At 43.1% G+C, this 22392-nt stretch overlaps 1 protein-coding gene across 4 annotated transcripts in view; it reads right to left on the bottom strand.

The window, feature by feature from the left end:
- Window positions 1-22392, bottom strand: part of ODR4 (odr-4 GPCR localization factor homolog) — a 115869-nt gene that overhangs the window by 68927 nt on the left and 24550 nt on the right. For 3 of the 4 annotated variants that reach the window (XM_040408452.1, XM_040408454.1, XM_040408455.1), the window contains exons 3-5: window positions 18069-18209; window positions 11687-11782; window positions 11480-11586 (exon numbers count right to left, since the gene is read on the bottom strand). In XM_040408452.1, coding sequence (XP_040264386.1) covers window positions 11480-11586; window positions 11687-11782; window positions 18069-18209 — 344 coding nt within the window. Of the gene's footprint in view, window positions 1-11479; window positions 11587-11686; window positions 11783-18068; window positions 18210-18259; window positions 18382-22392 lie in introns of all 4 variants that reach the window. The other variant, XM_040408456.1, reaches the window with a different exon arrangement.

Here is a 22392-nt window from a genome sequence, read left to right as displayed (position 1 = left end):
GGCTTCTCTTCTTTCTTCAGGACCTGGGTAAAGGACCTTTGATGACATCACTGCGCTCATTACATGATCCATCACCATGGATGGGCTTCACTGAATACGACTACTTTAGTCTTTTTTTCAGTGACCACTTTGTAAATCTAATGGTGGAGCATACAAACCTGTACGCCCAACAGTTTGTTGCTCAACACCGGGCTCCTTTTTGGCTAGGCCCGGTGGCTGGACTCCGGTCAGTGCAGCTGAGATGAGGACATTTTGGGGCCTCGTGCTGCACATGGGCCTAGTCAAGAAACCTAGTGTCAGGCATTACTGTAGTGGGGACGTCCTCTACCAGACCCCACTTTACAGTACGGCCATGACATGCTCCTGGTTTCAGGCCATCCGGAAAAGCCTGCATTATGCAGATAATGCAGCATGTCCCCCCCAAGGTGATCCTGCCTATGACCGCCTGTACAAAATCAGGCCGGTCATCGATCACTTTGGGGCCAAATTTGTACAGACCTATGTACCTGGAAGGAAGGTCGCGGTTGATGAGTCTCTCATTGCTTTCAAGGTGAGACTCATTTTCCGCCAGTATGTTCCCTCAAAGCGGGCGAGGTATGGCGTGAAGCTGTACAAACTTTGTGAGAGTACCTCAGGGTACACTTACAAGTTTTGTGTGTACGAGGGGCGAGATTCCCGTATTCAAAAGCCAGAATGTCCCCCACTCTGGGTGTTAGCGGGAAACTTGTGTGGGACGTTATGCACCCACTGCTAGATAAGGGTTACCACCTGTACGTGGATAACTTTTATACTAGTATCCCCTTGTTCCAGTCCCTTGCCGCCAGATCCACGTCCGCTTGTGGGACCGTGCGGAAAAATCAACGCGGCCTCCCTACCCACCCCCTCCAGGTACCTATCCCCAGGGGTGCGACCCGTGCCCTTACCAGTGGAAAACTGTTGCTGGTCAGATATAAGGACAAGAGGGATGTCCTTGTACTGTCCACAATTTACGGTAACGACATCACCCCTGTCCCTGTGCGAGGTACCGAGGCAACGGTCCTCAAGCCCGATTGTATCGTCGACTACAATCGGCATATTGGAGGAGTTGATCTCTCTGATCAAGTCCTCAAGCCATATAATGCCATGCGCAAAACCCCGGCATGGTACAAAAAAGTTGCGGTCTACTTGGTAAAGGTTGCCTTGTACAACTCTTTTGTGCTGTCCCGGAGCGCTGGCAACACAGGGACATTCCTTCAACTCTATGAGGCAGTCCTCAAGGCCCTGATCTTTTCTGACCGGGAAAGAGCAGGCCGGAGTACATTGGGAACTGGAGGCGCCCGGATCGTCCCTGGCCAACACTTTCCAGGTGTGGTCCCCCATACTGGAAAGAAGGGACGGACCCCAAAAAAGTGCAGAGTGTGTCACAGGAGGGGGATACGGAAGGACACCACTACTCAGTGTGACACGTGCCCCGATCATCCGGGCCTCTGCATTGACGGTTGCTTCAGGGAGTACCACACTTCTATGGAGTACTAAATTTATATCCCAATTTAGCCACTGACAATCGGATAAAAAACTATGGTTCTCAGATTTGAGACACTAAAACCAAATTTTTTTTTTCTAAAATATTATTTAGTAAAACTAAAATAAATAAAAAAGTAGACATATAATTAGGTTTCGCCACGTCCGTAAGAATCTGCTCTATAAAAATACCCCATGACCTAACCCCTCAGATGAACATGGTAAGTAAAAAAAAAAAAAAACGGTGCAAAAAAAAAGGTATTTTTTGTCACCTTACATCACAAAAATTGTAATAGCAAGCGATCAAAAAGTCATATGCCCCCCAAAATAGTGCCAATAAAACCGTCTTCTCATTACGCAAAAAATTAGCCCCTTCTTAAGATAATCGGTTAAAAAAATAAAAAATAAACGACTCAGACTATGGAGATACTAAAATGTTTAGTTTTTTTGTTTATAAAAAGATAATATAGTGTAAAACATAAATAAATAAAAAAAAGTTGACATATTAGGTATTACCGCGTCCGTAAGAATCTGCTCTATAAAAATACCCCATGACCTAACCCCTCAGATGAACACGGTCAAAAAAATAAATAAAAAAACAGTGCCAAAATAGCAATTTTTTGGCAAATTTTCCATTTTAATCAGTTTTTTTTCCAGTAACAAAGCAAGGGTTAACAGCCAAACAAAACTTAATATTTATTACCCTGATTCTGCAGTTTACAGAAACACCACATATGTGGTCGTAAACTGCTGTATGACCAAACGGCAGGGCGCAGAAGGAAAGGAACGCCGTATGGTTTCTGGAAGGCAGATTTTGATGGCCTTTTTTTTTTGGCACCATGTCCCATTTGAAGCCCCCCTGATGCACCCCTAGAGTAGAAACTCCATAAAAGTAACCCCATCTAAGAAACTACACCCCTCAAGGTATTAAAAACTGATTTTACTAACTTTATTAACCCTTTAGGTGTTCCTTAACAGTTTATGGCAAATGGAGATGAAATTTCAGAATTTCTATTTTATCTTTATAGTCTGGCCCCACCCTTCTGACTATGCGGTAGATAGCTTCATTTGGGTGTGGCTGAGATGGTGAGAGGTCATCTCTGGTTTTCCTGTTCCTCCATCTCTACAAAAGTTAAGTGTTGCGTTTGTTTGTATTTGTTATATTCCCTATTGTTGTATCTGGGCCTGAGACAGAGACTTCTATTTGTCCATCTGGGGTGGAATAGGTTGTTCTCTGGTCCTAAACTTATTCCAGGGCCTTATAGGGAAATCAGGGCCTAGGTATCCTGCATATGAATATTCCTACCTTCAAGGTCTATTCATATTGATAGGTAGTTAGGGCCCGGATTAGAGTTGGTTAGGAGGTGACCTGTTTCTTCCCTTGTTTCCAGGCCCAGTTACTGTTCCCATTCCTTCCTGTGTTCAGTGTGGATTCCCCCCCACACTGATCGTGACATTATCTGCCGCCATAAAAACCGCCATTTCGTTCAGGTAAGTGCAGCTATGGATCCTATGTCTGCACTGGTCGAACAGCTGCAGGGACTGTCATTGGAGGTAGCTGACCTCCGTGTGACAGTCTTATGGATTCAGAGACCACAGACGGCTGGTTCCGATGGTGGGTACCAGGCCTGCCCTGAACCTAAGATTTCCCTCCCGGACAGATTTTCTGGGGGTAGTGACAATTTCATTCGGTTCAGGGAATCGTGTAAGTTGTACTTTAAGCTGCGTCCATACTCTTCTGGGGATGAGTGTCAACGTATGGGTATGATCATTTCTTTGCTTAAGGATGATCCACAGTCTTGGGCTTTTTCTGTGCTGACCGGATCACCATCCTTTCAGTCGGTAGATGAATTTTTTAGAGCCTTGGGTCTTATTTATGATGACCCAGATCGGATCTCTCAGGCTGAGACCAAGTTACGTGGTTTACGGCAGGGAGAACGCTCCGCGGAAATCTACTGCTCTGAATTTAGGAGATGGGCTACAGATACGGAGTGGAATGATCCTGCTCTCCGTAGCCAGTTCTGTCAGGGTCTATCTGAGAGGCTGCAGGTCGCGTTGGCCTTTCATGAAAAACTTGAGTCATTGGAAGCAGCTATGTCCCTTGCTGTACGTCTGGATAGGGGGAGATCTAAGGGTCCTCACCCTCAGGACGCACTGCCAAATTAGGCGGCGGCATCCTTTGACACTTATGGTATAAAGAGACACCTGTGGTTACGCCTTGTGAGGAGCCTATGCAGTTGGGGGGAGCTACTCCTGGGGCTGCTGGTAAGAGCTCTGGCTATATGAAGGGAGTCTGTTTTTGTTGTGGAAAAAAGGGACATTTTGTGAATATTTGTCCGTACATTCAGCGTCAAGGTGCAAACAAAAGAAAAACGCGTAATACCCAAATTACTATTAGTGGTGTGGGGAGCAAGAAAACGTACTTTTGTCATTTACTGGTAATACCCGATTTCTCCTGTCTGCCGAGGTGGCGCTAGAGTCCAAAACTGTGGAAATCAAGGTATTTATCGACAGTGGGGCTGGGGTTAACCTGATTGATGGATAGTTTGTTCGTATTCATGGGTTGACAACTAGTGCACTAGAGAAAAGCATTTCTGTCTTTGCTATTGATTCTGCACCTCTTACCCAAAAATGCCTGTCGCAGGTTGTAAATTACATCCATTTAAGAGTGGGTGATTTCCATCAGGAATCTATCTCATGTTATGTGTTGGAGGGTCTGCCTGCTCCGATGGTTTTGGGTTTGCCATGGTTAAGCAAACATAACCCTATCATCGACTGGCAAGCGAGACAGATTCTCATTTGGAAAGATTTTTGCATGAACAATACGTCTTTCTCTGTGGTCACCACTAAAACTGTACCCTCGTTTATTTCCGAATTTTCTGATGTGTTTTCTGAGAGTGGTAACAGGAGTTACCCCCGCATCGGGAGTATGTCCCATCAATCTTATTCCTGGAGCTAAACTGCCCAAATCTCGGTTGTATAGTCTTTCGGAGCCTGAAAGAAAGGCTATGCGAGATTATATCACAGAAAGCTTGGCAAAGGGTCATATCAGACCATCCAAATCCCCAGTGGCTGCTGGGTTGTGATTTGTAAAAAAATAAAAATTAAAGAAAGAAAAAAAGATGGCACCCATAGACCATGTCTAGACTTACGCGAGCTCAACCGTGTTTACGTCCGTGATCCTTACCCCCTTCCTTTGATTCCGGATTTGTTTAGTCAGATTGTCGGTGCCAAGGTGTTCTCTAAATTGGATCTGAGGGGGGCATATCATCTGGTAAGGATCAGGGAGGGGGATGAGTGGAAGACCGCATTTAATACCCTTGAGTGTCATTTTGAAAACCTGGTCATGCCCTTTGGGTTAAACAATGCTCCAGCAGTTTTTCAACACTTTATCAATGACATCTTTCATCATCTGGTGGGGAGATTTGTTGTTGTATACCTGGATGACATACTAGTTTATTCTCCAGACATGGAGACTCATAAGGATCATGTGAGACAGGTGTTACAGATCCTAAGAGAGTATAAATTGTATGCGAAGATGGAAAATTGTGTTTTTGCTGTTCAGGAAGTGCAATTCCTGGGTTACCTGCTCTCACCCTCAGGTTTTCGTATGGATCCCGAGAAAGTCTGTGCAGTGTTGGGCTGGGATCGACCCGAAAATCTGAAAGCGCTTATGCAGTTTTTGGGATTCAACAACTACTACCGTAAATTCATCTTGATCTATTTAACTGTGGTTAAACCTTAAACAGAGATGACTAGGAAGGGGGTCGATTTCTCTGTTTGGTCTGAGACGGCATAACAAGCCTTTTCTGCTGTGAAGGAATATTTTGCTTCAGCCCCTATTCTCGTGCAACCGGACGTGTCTCAGCCATTCATTGTAGAGATTGACACATCCGAGGTAGGGGTGGAATCAGTTTTGTCGCAAGGTCCTTCACCTAGTAAATGGCGCCCATGTGCTTTTTTCTCAAAAAAAACCTCTCACCTGCTGAAAGAAATTATGACGTGGGTAATAGGGAATTGCTGGCCATTAAGTTGGCTTTTGAAGAATGGCACCATTGGTTGGAACGAGCAATTCATCCTATTACGGTAATTACTGATCACAAAAATCTGGCTTACCTTGAATCGGCTAAAAGACTGAATCCAAGGCAGGCCAGATAGTCACTGTTTTTCACCAGATTTAACTTCATTGTCACCTACCGCCCTGGGGTTAAGAACGTCAAGGCAGATGCTTTGTCGCGCAGCTTTCCTGAAGGGGGGGGGGGGGGGATTCTAAAGAATTCTAGTCCTATTCTAGTCATATCTGCCCTATATCCTGATCTTCAGGCTAATGTGTTGGAGGCCCAAGAGGATGCACCGGACTCTTGTCTTCCAGGAAAATTGTTTGTTCCTTCAGACTTATGTCACAAGGTATTTGATGAACATCACTGTACTGTCTTGGCTGGACACCCTGGGAGTAGATCCACTGTCAATCTCATCTCGCGCAGATTTTGGTGGCCGGGGCTGCGTAAGTGTGTTGAGGACTGTGTGTCAGCCTGTTGTACCTGTGCTCGTGACACAAGACCTTCTGGATCTCTTCTTCCGTTACCCATCCCGTCCAGACCTTGGAGGCATTTGTCCATGGACTTTATAACGGATTTACTGAATTCTTCGAAAAAAACGTGATCCTGGTGGTAGTTGATCGGTTTAGCAAAATGGCGCATTTTATAGCATTGCCTGCTCTACCTAATGCCAAAACTCTTGCACAGGTGGTTGTTGATAACATTGTAAAACTACATGGCATTCCCTCTGATGTGGTGTTTGATCGGGGGACTCAGTTTGTTTTCCAGATTCTGGAAAGCGTTCTGTACTCGACTGGGGATACAATTGTCCTTTTCTTCGACTTTTCGTCCTCAGTTGAACGGACAGACGGAGCGCACCAATCAGAATCTGGAGACTTACTTGAGATGTTTTGGAGAATCAGGATGAGTGGTCTTCATTCTTGTCGTTAGCTGAGTTTGCCATTAATAACCGTAGACAGGAGTCCACTGATAAGTCGCCGTTTTTTGGGGCACATTTTATGGTATTACTGAAAAGGAACGATTTTCTTCTTCTTTGTCTTCGATTTGGCGGAAAATTGAGAGATGGGCAACAGGTATAAGCGTGTGGCTGACAGGAAACGTATGAATGGTCCAGACCCGAGAGTGGGTGATTCTGTGTGGCTGTACACAAGAAACATTAAGCTTAAGGTACCCTCTTGGAAGTTCGGCCCAAGATTTATTGGTCCATATAAGATCACCGCCATTGTTAACCCTGTAGCCTTCCGTCTTGAACTTCCTCAGGCTTTGAAAATTCAAAACATATTTCATAAGTCGTTGTTGAAGAAATGTGTGGAACCTATTGAGCCGTCCTCCTTGCCTCCCACTCCTGTCATGGTGGACGGTAATTTAGAATTTCAAATCAGCAGGATTGCGGACTCCTGAGTTCTCCATAGATCCCTCTAGTATCTCGTCCACTGGAAGGGTTACGGACCAGAGGAGAGGATGTGGGTTCCAGCGGCCGATGCTAATGCGAATCGTCTGGTGAAGGCCTTTCACAGAGCCCATCCTGACAAGGTCAGTCTTGGGGGCCCGGAGGTCACCCGTAGAAGGGGGGTACTGTCACGGTCTCTCAGGTGACTGGTGTCAGGAGATCAGAGACACTGGCTGAGCGTGGAGGAATCTAACTGCCTCCTTGATTTTTCTTTATTCAGTGTTGATAGGGTTAATGACCATTTCCCTTTTCTCAGCTGTTGCTCAGTGGTCATCACTTCTACCGTTTACAGTCTGACCCCACCCTTCTGACTATGCGGTAGATAGCTTCATTTGGGCTTGGCTGAGCTGGTGTGAGTTTGTCGCTTGTTTTCCTGTTCTTCCATCTCTACAGAAGTTAAGTGTCGCGTTTGTTTGTATTTGTTATATTCCCTGTTGTATCTAGGCCTGAGACAGAGACTTCCATTCGTCCATCTGGGGAGGAATGGGTTGTCTTTGGCCCTAAACGTATTCCAGGGCCTTAAAGGGAAATCAGGAATCAGGGCCGAGGTATCCTGCATATGAATATTCCTACCTTCAAGGTCTATTCAGATTGATAGGTAGTTAGGGCCCGGATTAGGGTTGGTTAAGAGGTGACCTGTTTCTTCCCTAGTTTCCAGGCCCAGTTACTGTTCCCATTCCCTCCTGTGTTCAGTGTGGAGTTTCCCCCCCACACTGATCCAGACACTAGAACTGCGAACCTGAGATACTGGCAGGAAAGGTGATGAGTTGGAACATGACAAAATGCATCCTTTATGTCTATTATTGCCATTACTGACCCTGCTTTTATCTGCTTCATAGTAGTTTTTATTGTCTTCATTTGAAATTTTTCATAACATATGTATTTATTTGTCATGGGGTTTCAAATTTATTATTATCCTTAATTTCCCATTTGGTTTCTTTACCATTATATAGTAACCCCTTCCCCACTCTTTTTTGGACACAGGTTGAATTGCCCCTTGTAGCCTTCTCCATTTTATCGAAGTCTGGACTAAAAAAACTAGGCATTAAAAAGGTAGGGAAACTACCGTAGTTTATTGTTGGAAGACATATCCCCTGACCAAGACTTTAGCTACAAGACTCCCCTAGTAGTATATGCTGTGGGGGAAGAACATTTTACTGACTCTTCTGAGGCATCGGCAAGATAACTGGCGATCATTTTAAGAAGAGGAAAAGATCCCTGAATTTTTTTTGTTGTTTTAAAGTACGTACCGCACAAGTAGCCGGCACCCCTAGTTTTTAATAACGCAGAAGCCGCCTCTCAGGTTCTTTTAAATAGGCTTTCTGCTTTGCAGTCCATGGGATCTTTATGCTGAGCTGCACCTTCAAACGCTAAAGAGGTACGTTTTTCTACCTCTGCTACTTGGGTATGTACCTTGGGTACGGTACCCCTATCTAAACAATCCTCATTTAATGGGTAATGATTTTAATATGCCTCAGTTTGAATGACCCCTTTTCTGGTCTGGTCAATTCTGGCCATCATTTTATGAACATTGTCTGGGACAAGAAAAACAACTTTTTGTCTTACTCCTAAGCCTCCAAAAATCTAGTTTTTTGGGGAATTTTCATCTAAATAGCGGCTCTGATAGCTTTAATCAATTTGACTATATCTTGTGGATTTAACATAAATTTCGTATAGTCATTATTTTCCTCAGAGGAAGCATATAGCTTTTCTCTAAGAAATTTCTTTATTTTCTGAATCAGTCACTAAAATGCATTCAATGCTTTTTTGCAGCAATGAAGGGGGTGTGGGGTTGGATACAGGGTCCTGGGCAGCTAGGGCTGACTTAAGCTCTTCTTTGACAAGGACCCGGATTTCATTTTTAAAAAAATTACGTTTCCCTTCTAACCATAGTTGAAGTACATTCATTACACCACGGCTTGGAATGTGATGGCAGTAACAGAACAAATCCCACAGGCTTTTGCTTAATAGAAACAGATGACTCCTTGTCTCAGCACAGCACATAATGTCATCTAATGTACCCCTAAAGTCAGGTTGCTCACAACACCCTGGTCTGTGGATGTCTCCGATATGGAGCTTGGTGTGGCTGGGGAACTCCTCCTGGTTCCAGGAATGCCTGGACACCAACAGCAGCGAAGACGGCAGTATTGTTCCAGCATCATTGCTTAAGGACTATGTACACCTACCTGGGCAATTTTTTAGGATTGTATTTGACTCATTTTGGGCTAAAAATAATTTTTTTAAATTGGTCTTTATTACAAATATTGAGCAGTTCTGTCACAAAGGGTTAACTGTTTGTCTACTTGTGTGACTGGTACTTTCACTTTTAGGGATGAGCGAGATGACTTCGGATGCTTCATCCGAAGTCGATTCGCAAAAAATTTCGTTTTAATACTGTACGGAGCTCCGTACAGTATTAGAATGCATTGGCTCCGATGAGCCGAAGTTATTACTTTGTGAAGTCTCGCGAGTATAATAACTTCGGGAATTAAGTTTTACTATAAAAAAACCTTGATACAGAACTCGGGTTCAGTTCCAAGTGGTACCTTGGAGATGGCTGGGGAAATACAGTCAGGTCCATAAATATTGGGACATTGACACAATTCTAACATTTTTCGCTCTATACACCACCACAATGGATTTGAAATGAAACGAACAAGATGTGCTTTAACTGCAGACTGTCAGCTTTAATTTGAGGGTATTTACATCCAAATCAGGTGAACGGTGTAGGAATTACAACAGTTTGCATTTGTGCCTCCCACTTGTTAAGGGACCAAAAGTAATCGGACAATTGGCTTATCAGCTGTTCCATGGCCAGGTGTGTGTTATTCCCTCATTATCCCAATTACAATGAGCAGATAAAAGGTCCAGAGTTCATTTCAAGTGTGCTATTTGCATTTGGAATCTGTTGTTGTCAACTCTCAAGATGAGATCCAAAGAGCTGTCACTATCAGTTTAGCAAGCCATCATTAGGCTGAAAAAACAAAACAAACCCATCAGAGAGATAGCAAAAACATTAGGCGTGGCCAAAACAACTGTTTGGAAAATTCTTAAAAAGAAGGAACGCACCAGTGAGCTCAGCAACACCAAAAGACCCGGAAGACCACGGAAAACAACTGTGGTGAATGACCGAAGAATTCTTTCCCTGGTGAAGAAAACACCCTTCACAACAGTTGGCCAGATCAAGAACACTCTCCAGGAGGTAGGTGTCTGTGTGTCAAAGTCAACAATCAAGAGAAGACTTCACCAGAGTGAATACAGAAGGGTTCACCATAAGATGTAAACCATTGGTGAGCCTCAAAAACAGGAAGGCCAGATTAGAGTTTGCCAAACGACATCTAAAAAAGCCTTCACAGTTCTGGAACAACATCCTATGGACAGATGAGACCAAGATCTACTTGTACCAGAGTCATGGGAAGAGAAGAGTATGTAGAAGGAAAGGAACTGCTCATGATCCTAAGCATACCACCTCATTAGTGAAGCATGGTGGTGGTAGTGTAATGGCGTGGGCATGTATGGCTGCCAATGGAATTGGTTCTCTTGTATTTATTGATGATGTGACTGCTGACAAAAGCAGCATGATGAATTCTGAAGTGTTTCAGGCAATATTATCTGCTCATATTCAGCCAAATGCTTCAGAACTCATTGGACAGCGCTTCACAATGCAGATGGACAAAGACCCAAAGCATACTGCAAAAGCAACCAAAGAGTTTTTTAAGGGAAAGAAGTGGAATGTTATGCAATGGCCAAGTCAATCACCTGACCTGAATCCGATTGAGCATGCATTTCACTTGCTGAAGACAAAACTGAAGGGAAAATGCCCCAAGAACAAGCAGGAACTGAAGACAGTTGCAGTAGAGCATCACCAGGGATGAAACCCAGCATCTGGTGATGTCTATGCGTTCCAGACTTCAGGCTGTAATTGACTGCAAAGTATTTGCAACCAAGTATTAAAAAGTGAAAGTTTGATTTATGATTATTATTATGTCTCATTACTTTTGGTCCCTTAACAAGTGGGAGGCACATATGCAAACTGTTGTAATTCCTACACCGTTCACCTGATTTGGATGTAAATACCCTAAAATTAAGGCTATCAGTCTGCATATTGTTTGTTTCATTTCAAATGCATTGTGGTGGTGTATAGAGCCAAAAATGTTAGCATTGTGTCGATGTCCCAATATTTATGGACCTGACTGTATGTATGAAAATTCTGCACAAAATATACTGCTATGTATAAATTAAAAAACAACCTTATTTCTTCTCAACATCAAAACCATAATGTATAGTATTCTATGTATGGTGACTCATCTTTAACCTAGGTTTGAGGAATGGTGAAAGAACTTTCTATTTATTAGCCGACATTATGAAAGCGTATGTTATAGTATAGGCAACTCCCTCATGGCACTGTGCTGAATAAACCAACTAGTTCAAGACAAATTATAGAAAATGTGAAGAACACATAAGAACCTACTTCTTTGTTGCTAAACAAATGTGCATGGCCACTCTGTCAGTGACGTCATTTTCATTGAGACTCCACAACCTGTTCTTCCTTGAAGATTTATCTACAGCAAAGATGAGCTAGAATGAGAAGTAAAGAAAAGCTAGAATGAGAAATGCTTGGCTTGAATGGTAATATATCAAATATAGGAAAAGAGAGAGAGAATGCATATCAGGTTACCTTTCGTAAAGCATTCTGGGAGTCCTTTAAAAGCTCTGGAGATGTTATAAGGAATATGCCAACAACCAAAAGACCACCAGGAAGCATCCGATTTACCTAAAAATGAAAGTGATTATCGATTTCCAATGCTGTAGATATTCTTCCATTTAATCAAACACACAATGACACCAGGCCTCCTCACTGGTAGCAGCGAGACCTGTACCAATCACATATTGCTGATAAAGGACTGCATTCATTTATCCAATCAGCTGGTCACATTTTTTTAATAAAGGGAACCTGCCACCATGAAAATGTAGTGTAATCTGACAGCTACATAATATATGGAAGGGGGAGCTGAGCAGTTTGATTATATATATATATATATATATATATATATATATATATATTAGTAAGGGATCGCTCTCTCACAGTGGGTAGCAATCACAGATTTCTCCTCTGACAACAGGGTTCAAGTCCAAATGGTGCTTTATTCTGGCACTTCAGCACCAGCAAACACATAAACATAAACCAAAATAAACACCTGCCCGTCTGGGCTCTAGCTAATACAGAGGTCTTCTCCCTGACTCACCTCAAAAAACGCAGTTTACAACCAGGGTCTCCGGCTCCAACCCTCTCTGTAGGATCACTTCCTCCCCACAGTCATACACAGAGGGTTGTCTTTTCCCTCCTTGATTATAGCCCAGCTGATCTCACCTGTGATCTCCTCAGCTAAAGGAAATACCTGTAGTGGACTAGGGGTGTGGACTGAGAGACTCCCACTACCAACCTGTCTCCCAGTCCAAAGAAATCCAGCCCATACAACTGTAAACAAAATGATCTCCAGCAACTATGCCTTGCTGGAGCAGCACTATTTCTGGATTTCAGTTATCTCACCCAGTAAAACTGAACCACCAGGTGAAATACACACCCCCACCATACCTCTACAGTGCGCTTTATCACAAAGGCCTCATTGAGCAGGCCAAAACATTGCTGGGGAATAAAGTTTGGGGTCTTCACCCTTTCACCGAAATCTGGAAGTGCTGCCTCGTTTTTTGTAACGCACATTTCGTGGAGGAGAAGCCGGCCTCCAGGAGGAATTGCACCCAGTACACGCAGTCTGACTGTGCTGCTGCGGTATTTGCTTAAAAAAATAAATAATATATATATATCAGTATAGCCTGTATGTCAGTAATTTAAATTCCTGCTCATTCTGGACTTTCAACATCCAATAAATACCCCAACCATGGGATGATTACTTCTTTAAGTAATAAAGCCTTTGGCAATACTAGTACTAATACATAACCTACATAGAAAATGCCAGACCGCTAATACTGATTAAATTCTTTATTACAAAAATCACAATTAAATATCACAATTAAATACATGCATAGTTAAAAGAATTGGTACAGGAGATAAAAAACTGCATCACTGGAGGAAACATACAGTGGACACAGGTCCTAGTTAGTCCGACATGGTTATTTGCTAAAGTGCATATATAGGATACAATTGAAAGCAGGACATGGGACAATTACCCATACTGTGTCTCCTCCAGGATGGCGCCAACCCCTGGAGGAGACACAGTATGGGTAATTGTCCCATGTCCTGCTTTCAATTGTATCCTATATATGCACTTTAGCAAATAACCATGTCGGACTAACTAGGACCTGTGTCCACTGTATGTTTCCTCCAGTGATGCCGTTTTTTATCTCCTGTACCAATTCTTTTAACTATGCATGTATTTAATTGTGATATTTAATTGTGATTTTTGTAATAAAGAATTTAATCAGTATTAGCGGTCTGGCATTTTCTATGTAGGTTATGTCATTCTGGACTTTGATGTCAGTATGGTTGTACTATAGGTGACTGACAGCTATTGCTGCCTGCAGTCATAGAGGGAACGTTGTCAATATCACCTTCTTAAAGGGGTTATCCAAGACAAATAAATGCCCCTAATACAGCCAGGCCCCTCACAATGAATATACTTATCTGGCTCCCTGCGCTGCTCCTGGTCCCCACACTGCCACTGCAGCTTCTCCCTGTGCATGGATGAAAACATCCGGTGTCGGGGGTAGCAGACAATGGCAGGCGGGGACGAGCCTCCCTAGCGTCACCCGCGATGCTAGGGAGGCTGGTCCCCGTCCCTACCTGCCATTGGCTGCTCCCCCCGACACCGGATGTTTTCATCCACGCACAGGGAGAAGATGCAGCATGGTGAGGGGACCAGGAGTGGTGCAGGGAGCGGGGATCAAGGTAAGCATATTCAGTGTGAGGGGCCTGGGCATATGGGGGGAATTTAATAGTCTTGGATAACCCCTTTAACTTCAAAGACCAGAATGAGCAGGAATTAAAATGAATGAAATACAATTTACACTGAAAACATTTTCCCACAAAAGTATACATCAATCTGCTCAGCTCCTCCTGCTGTATAAGGCTACTTTCACATCTGTGGCCAGCTGATCTGGCAGAGAAACCTTCTAGTCAATGGGGTCCAGCGGGCAGGCGGTAGAGGCCAGCAATGCCAGATTCGGAGATCTGCCGGAGATGTAAAACTAGCTTAACCTGCCCGCAGCTCAGACACCATATTTAAGATGACAGGTTCCCTTTCAAGATTTCACTCTTTATTCAATAAGGATACATTCTCTATTTATTGCGGGCACGTACGTAGCTGATATTCACAGTATTCATTATTTTAAGCTTTCAGGGACTAGCAATGGATTGAGCATGTTAAAATCAAACAAGCTTGATTCTTCTCCCTCTCCATCGAGGGACACTTGCATTATCTCTGCTCACATTATATAATGGTCTTCAATCTAATGTGTATTGCCAGTGTCAATGGGCTCAAGTTGCATTTATTTTTTGAAGCAGGTTTTTTTGGTTGTTGCTGATATAACCGGATTCCAAACTGATTTGAACATTAGTTTTCAGCAGCATTTTTCAGTCCATCTCCACTGACCTCACTGAAGAATTAGGCTACATTCACACGAATGTATTTTGTTTCCGTGTTCATTCTTTTTTTTTTTTGCGGATAGGATGCAGACCCATTCATTTCAATAGGTTCACAAAAAATGCAGACGGCACACTGTGTACTATCCGCATCCGTATGTCCGTTCCGTAGCCCAGCAAAAAAAAAAAAAAAAAAGAACATGTCCTATTCTTGTCTGTTTTGCAGACAAAGATAGACATTGTTACAATGGATCTGCAAAAAAAAACGGATGCCATACGGAACAACATCAGTTTTTTTTACGGATCCGCAATTTGTGGACCGCAAAATACATACGGTTGTGTGATGTAGCCTAAAAGTGATCATGATAGATCGAGTAAAAAAAATTATCAAGACAGAAGTGTTGAAGAATGCACCGGGCAGCATTGTGGCTCAGTGGTTAGCACTACAGACTTGCAGCACTAGCCTCCTAGGCTTGAATGCAAGGACAAGGGGGAGGTTTATTTAAAATGGTGTAAAGGAAAACTGGCTTAGTTGCTCATAGTAAACAATCAGATTCGGCCATTCATTTTCCAGAGCTCCTTAAGAAAATGCAAGGTGGAATCTGATTGGTTGCTATGGGCAACTAAGCCAGTTTTCCTTTACACCAGTTTAAATATATTTGCTCTATTATCTGCGAGGAGTGTATCCGTTTTTTCCATGGGTTCAGTCTGGGTAATGAAGTTTTCTTCCACACTCAAAAAATATACTGGCCCTTATGTGCATTTTCAGATGAAGAATTTTCATTTCAATAAAAAAGGGAAAAAGGGAATTTAGATGAAAAGTACTGATATAAGTAAGGATAATCTCTGTACAAAATAAAGAAAAGAGTTGTAGGGGCTGTTCACATCTCGTTTTTGTTGTACGTCAAACAGATACAGTTGTAAGCAGAAAAGAACATATACAAACACATGGCTTGATGTTCCCATCTACTATAATTGGGCAAAATTGCATACTTTTGACTGCGTTTGTCACTATTTTTTGGAGGACTTAACTAGCATACCACAATTTTCTGTCCAGCAAAAAAAGGTACACTTTTTTTTTTACATTGCAGTGAATGGGAGACAGATGGAAATGTAAGACAATAAGTTTATCATCTGTAATAAACGTATCCGTTTTTTTTCCAGATAGTCCCTACTTCCTTTGATAAACTTCACATTTTTACTTAAAAAAGGTTTCACACAGAAGTATACGTTTTTTGTTAAAAAAACACAGACATAAACGTATTGAAAGATATGCACATCCATCAAACATGATGGATAGGTCAACACATCCTATTGGTTTTTCAAATTGGTACCAAGGTGCATCGGTTGACAGCAGTCAGTTCACATCTCATTTTTGCTGTACGTCAAGCATATATATTTAGACATACAGTAAAAAAAAAAAATGTAAACGAACGTATACAATTTTGTGGTTATCTATCTTTTTAACGTACAGTCAGGTCCATAAATATTGGAACATCGAGACAATTGTAACATTTTTGGCTCTATACACCACCACAATGGATTTGAAATGAAACGAACAATATGTGCTTTACCTGCAGACCGTCAGCTTTAATTTGAGGGTATTTACATCCAAATCAGGTGAACGGTGTAGGAATTACAACAGTTTGCATATGTGCCTCCCTCTTGTTAATGGACCAAAAGTAATGGGACAGAATAATATTCATAAATCAAACTTTCACTTTTTTATACTTGGTTGCAAATACTTTGCAGTCAATTACAGCCTGAAGTCTGGAACGCATAGACATCACCAGATGCTGGGTTTCATCCCTGGTGATGCTCTGCCAGGCCTCTACTGCAACTGTCTTCAGTTCCTGCTTGTTCTTGGGGCATTTTCCCTTCAGTTTTGTCTTCAGCAAGTGAAATGCATGCTCAATCGGATTCAGGTCAGGTGATTGACTTGGCCATTGCATAACATTCCACTTCATTCCCTTAAAAAACTCTTTGGTTGCTTTTGCAGTATGCTTTGGGTCATTGTCCGTCTGCACTGTGAAGAGCTGTCCAATGAGTTCTGAAGCATTTGGCTGAATATGAGCAGATAATATTGCCCGAAACACTTCAGAATTCATCCTGCTGCTTTTGTCAGCAGTCACATCATCAATAAATACAAGAGAAACAGTTCCATTGGCAGCCATACATGCCCACGCCATGACACTATCACCACCATGCTTCACTGATGAGGTGGTATGCTTAGGATCATGAGCAGATCCTTTCCTTCTCCATACTCTTCTCTTCCCATGACTCTGGTACAAGTTGATCTTGGTCTCATCTGTCCATAGGATGTTGTTCCAGAACTGTGAAGGCTTTTTTAGATGTCGTTTAGCAAACTCTAATCTGGCCTTCCTGTTTTTGAGGCTCACCAATGGTTTACATCTTGTGGTGAACCCTCTGTATTCACTCTGGTGAAGTCTTCTCTTGATTGTTGACTTTGACACACATACACCTACCTCTTGGAGAGTGTTCATGATCTGGGCAACTGTTGTGAAGGGTGTTTTCTTCACCAGAGAAAGAATTCTTCAGTCATACACCACAGTTGTTTTCCGTGGTCTTCCGGGTCTTTTGGTGTTGCTGAGCTCACCGGTGCGTCCCTTCTTTTGAAGAATGTTCCAAACAGTTGTTTTGGCCATGTCTAATGTTTTTGCTATCTCTCTGATGTTTTTTTTTTTTTTCAGACTAATAATGGCTTGCTTCACTGATAGTGACAGCTCTTTGGATCTCATCTATAGAGTTGACAGCAACAGATTCCAAATGCAAATAGCACACTTGAAATGAACTCTGAACCTTTTATCTGCTCATTGTAATTGGGATAATGAGGGAATAACACACACCTGGCCATCGAACAGCTGAGAAGCCAATTGTCCCATTACTTTTGGTCCCTTAACAAGTGGGAGGCACATATGCAAACTGTTGTAATTCCTACACCGTTCACCTGATTTGGATGTCAATACCCTCAAATTAAAGCTGACAGTCTATAGTTAAAGCACATCTTGTTTGTTTCATTTCAAACCCATTGTGGTGGTGTATAGACCGAAAAATGTTAGAATTGTGTCGATGTCCCAATATTTAAGGACCTGACTGTATGCTAAAAAGGTAGATAACCACAAAATTGTATACGTTCGTTGACATTTTTTTTTTTACTGTATGTCTAAATATATACGCTTGACATACAGCAAAAATGAGATGTGAACTGACTGCTGTAAACAGATGCACCTTGGCACCAATTTGAAAAACCAATAGGATGTGTTGACCTATCCATCATGATCAGTAAAAACTCTAGTGTGAAACTACGCTTAGGATCCAGGAAAGTCTGATCTCACAGTATAATATCTGATCCTGCCATTGGCACTAAATATGCACTTTTCACTTAAGGCCATAACACAGTCATGTGTATGATCCCTTACAATTATTCTTTTGAAAGTACCTGACTTGCATGAATAGAAACCCATTCATCGTCAATTTCATCCAGCTTGGAAGTAGCAGATGTTTTTTTAGAGACTTCAGCTTGGTCTTCTTTTTGTGGTGTTTGAACAGCCAGAACAACATAATCTCTCTGTAAGGAACACTAAGAGGAAATCAGAACATATAAGAAAATAAGCAAATTTTTGTACTTACTGTAAAATCTTTTTCTCTTTCGTTCATTGGGATCCACAGGCAATACCATGGGTATAGTTGCTGCCACTAGGAGGCGGACACTAAGCAAAAAGTGTGAACTTCTCCCACCAGCTATACCCTTTCTACAGGGACAAAGCCAAAACTGTTTGCACAAGAGCAGTAGGAGGAGCATAAATCTGACTAATAATGCAAAAAGCTAGAATCGAAAAAAGCCCCAAAACAAGGAAGATAACAAAAATAACTGGGTGGAAGCTGTCCCCCTCAATGAACAGAAGAGAAAAAGATTTTACGGTAACATCTAGTTTTCACATCCGTATCATTAGGAGAAACAGACAAGATCATGGGACAATACAAAGCAGTCACAATGGCGGTAAACAGAACCAGAAAATGGAAGTGTTCAGAGAACTGCCACTTGCAGAACCTTACTCACAAAAGATGTGTCTGCAGATGCAAAGGTATGCAGCTTATAAAATTTTGAGAACATGTGTAAGGAGGACCAGGTCATGGCCTTACATACTGGGAGAGATGCACAGCTAGGAAGCCCATACTGATCGAGTTGAATGAGGAGTGACCTAAAATGGGGGTTCACTGCCTTTGGCGCAGTACACTTCCACAATTGCCAAACTAATCCATCAAGAGATAATGGCTTTTGAGGTTGCAAGTCCCTTTGTAGGGTTATCTTTAATTAAGTCCACTTTCCTGAAGGAAGAGGTTAGAGAGAGGTAAATGTAAATTGCACGAACCAGATCAAGAGTGTGCAGAGTTTGCTCCTGGGGTGGTATGGGAAGGGGCAAAAGGTAGGTAAAACAATATCCTTGTTGAGATGAAAGGATGACACCATCTTTAGCAAAAAGAATGGCATCGGGCGAAAGACCACCTTATCTTGATGGATCACCAGAAAAGGAGATCGACAAGAAAGAGCTGTGTGTTCTGAAACTATACGAATAGAGGTGATGGCCACAAAAAAAGCGACTTTGTAGGAAAGGAAACAAGACACACATGTTGGAATGGTTCAAAGGGTGAGAACTGGAGTGGCTCGAGCAATAAATTAAGGTCCCAAGGGATGGTGGTAAGGTGAAACAGAATGGGCAACCCCCTGCAGGATGGTGTGAACCACGAAAATTCATGCCAAGTTCTGCTGAAACAAAATGGAAAGGGTAAAAACTTGCCTCTTAAAAGAACTCAGACGAAGGCCCATTTATAGATCAGACTGTCCTCACACCAACGAAAGAAGGATTTTCATGTCCTATAATAAAGCCTGGAAGAGGAAGGCTTTCTGGCATGTATGATAGTTTGAATAACAGATTCCGAACAAACTCTCAGCACCGAGAGCAGCAGTCCCCCTGCTCAAGGGACGCTACGATTTTGCCTAGGGACAAATCCCGTAAACGGGTGAGATCCTCAGTGTCATCTCGGAGATCTGTTTCTCATCCATCCTCTGTTTCATCGCAGCTCTTAGAAAGCATGCCGCTATATCGAACAAGAGGGACGACACCTCCGATGGAGAGGTTATCGACTCGCATGACTCCCTAGACAAGGATCAATCCTCTAGCCTCGTTTTTAAGGTTGACAGCCTCATTGCGACAGTCAATGACACCCTGCCCGTCCAGGTTCAGGAATCCTCTAGTACATAAGGAGGCTTTACCTTTCACCGCCCAAAAAGTGAGCTTAAGTTTTTCTCCTCTCCTCAAGACTTCGAGTCCGCTATCGAAAAGGAGTGGTCGGTTCCAGATAAGTGTTTTTTTAAACTTAAAAGCGTTCTGTATTTTTTTTTAACTGATGATCTATCCAGAGAATAGATCATCAGTTAAAAAGAACTACAAAACCCCTTTAAGTGTTTGGATCTCATGTACCTCTTCCCAGCCTTGGTCATTCCTCCCTGCAGTAGACCCCCTAGTCTCTCATCTATCCAAGCACACCACCCTTCCACTGGCTGATGCCGCCTCTTTCCAAGACCCAAAAGATAAAAAGATTGAGTCTTTCGCTAAATCCGTCTTTGAGGCCGCAGGCTCAGCCTTCCGCATAATCTTTCCCTCTTCGAGGGTTAGCAGGGAAAGGGTGGTGTCACGGCGGACGGGATCTCAGATACACAGATAAACCAAAAAACAAGTTTCTAGGTGAGAAGCTGTGGAAAGGTCACCTCCTAGCAAATCCCTGACTTCTCTCCCTACACTGCTAAGCCCACATTCAGACCTTGAAGGTAGGAATAATGTGTCCTCGTGCCTGGGCTGAAAATACCCTAGAATCCCTGAGATGGTGAAAGGGGAAAAGGGACAGCATGCTGCCTCAGAATCTGGAGGGGATAGACGACACACAAACAACCTAGACAGCAAACAACAAAAACAGAAACCAAACTTATCTTATCTGAGCTGGAACAGACAATCCTTCCTTCCAAGGCCAGACTGATTCTATAACACGCACAAAACACTGGGAATGAGTGAGATTTAAACCAATGACCCCACCCAGTGCACCTGAAGGGAGGCGAATCTAGCACGACTCCAAAACAAAACAAAAAACTAAACACGTTCTGCTATTCTGGCCGACCTCCGCACATAGTCAGAGCAGGGCATGACAGTACCCCCCATTCTACGGGTGACCTCCGGACACCCCGGGCCAACCTTATCCGAACCTAGAACGAAATTTGAATGCCAAGCCGAGAACAGAACGCCCTCCAAAACCTGGAGACAAACTGCGTGCCCCTATCAGAGACCACATCCAAAGGAATACCATGCAATTTCACAATATTATCACCAAAAATCTGCGCAAGAGTCTTGGCGTTAGGCAGACTAGTTAATGATATAAAGTGAGCCATTTTACTGAAACGGTCAACTACTACCAAAATTACTGTTCTCCCGGAGGAACTCGGCAGATCCGTAATAAAGTCCATAGACAAGTGCGTCCAAGGACGAGACGGAATAGACAATGGAAGAAGTGAACCAGCCGGTCGAGTATGAGCAACCTTTGACCGAGCACAGGTTTCACAAGCTGCCACGTAATCCTCAATGCTCTTACGTAACCCTGGCCACCAGAACCTCCGGGAGACCAGGTCACAGGTGGACTTACAACCAGGATGTCCAGCAAGGACAGTATATCGTGATGTTCCTTAAATACCTTATATCGCAGACCTTCAGGAACAAACAACCTCCCTGGGGGACAAGAACCAGGAGCCCCCTCCTGGGCTCCCAACACCTCCATCTCCAATTCGGGGTACAGAGCGGAGACCACCACCCCATCAGCCAAAATCGGAGCAGGATCCTCTGAATCACCTCCCCCAGGAAAGCTGCGAGACAAGGCATCTGCCTTGACGTTCTTAACCCCCGGGCGAAAGGTAACCACAAAATTGAACCTGGTAAAAAATAGTGACCATCTGGCCTGTCTAGGGTTCAGACGCTTGGCAGATTGCAGGTAATCCAAATTCTTATGATCTGTATATACAGTAACGGGGTGAGATGCCCCCTCCAACCATTGACGCCATTCCTCAAAGGCCAACTTGATGGCCAGCAACTCTCTATCTCCAACATCATAATTCTTCTCGGCGACCGAGAGCTTCTTGGATAAAAAAGCACACGGTACCCATTTGCCAGGAGATGAACCCTGCGACAGCACCGCTCCAACCCCCACTTCTGATGCATCAACCTCCACCACGAATGGCTGAGACACATCGGGCTGCACCAGAATGGGAGCAGACGCAAAACACTCCTTAATAGCCGAAAAGGCCTGCAATGCCTCATCCGACCAGACACAGGCGTCGGCGCCCTTCTTAGTCATATCAGTGAGAGGTCTTACAATGGTAGAATAGTTCGAAATACATTTTCTATAATAATTAGTAAACACCAAAAACCGCATTAAAGCTTTCTGATTCTCTGGTCGGTCCCATCCCAGAACCGCCCGGACCTTTTCGGGGTCCATACGAAAACCAGAGTCAGAAAGCAGATATCCCAAAAACGGAAGCTCCTGCACCGAAAACACACATTTCTCCAATTTGGCATATAATTTATTCTCCCGAAGGATCGTCAAAACCTGTCTCACATGATCCTGATGGGTCTTCAGATCAGGAGAGCAAATTAAAATGTCATCCAAGTAAACCACCACGAACCTCCCCACCAAATGATGGAAAATGTCATTGACGAATC

The sequence above is a fragment of the Bufo bufo genome, chromosome 9, assembly GCF_905171765.1.
Source record: "Bufo bufo chromosome 9, aBufBuf1.1, whole genome shotgun sequence".
In the NCBI taxonomy this organism is placed as follows: Eukaryota; Metazoa; Chordata; class Amphibia; order Anura; family Bufonidae; genus Bufo; species Bufo bufo.
Note: the sequence above shows the minus strand (reverse complement) of the source record. Positions and strands in the feature narration are given on the sequence as shown.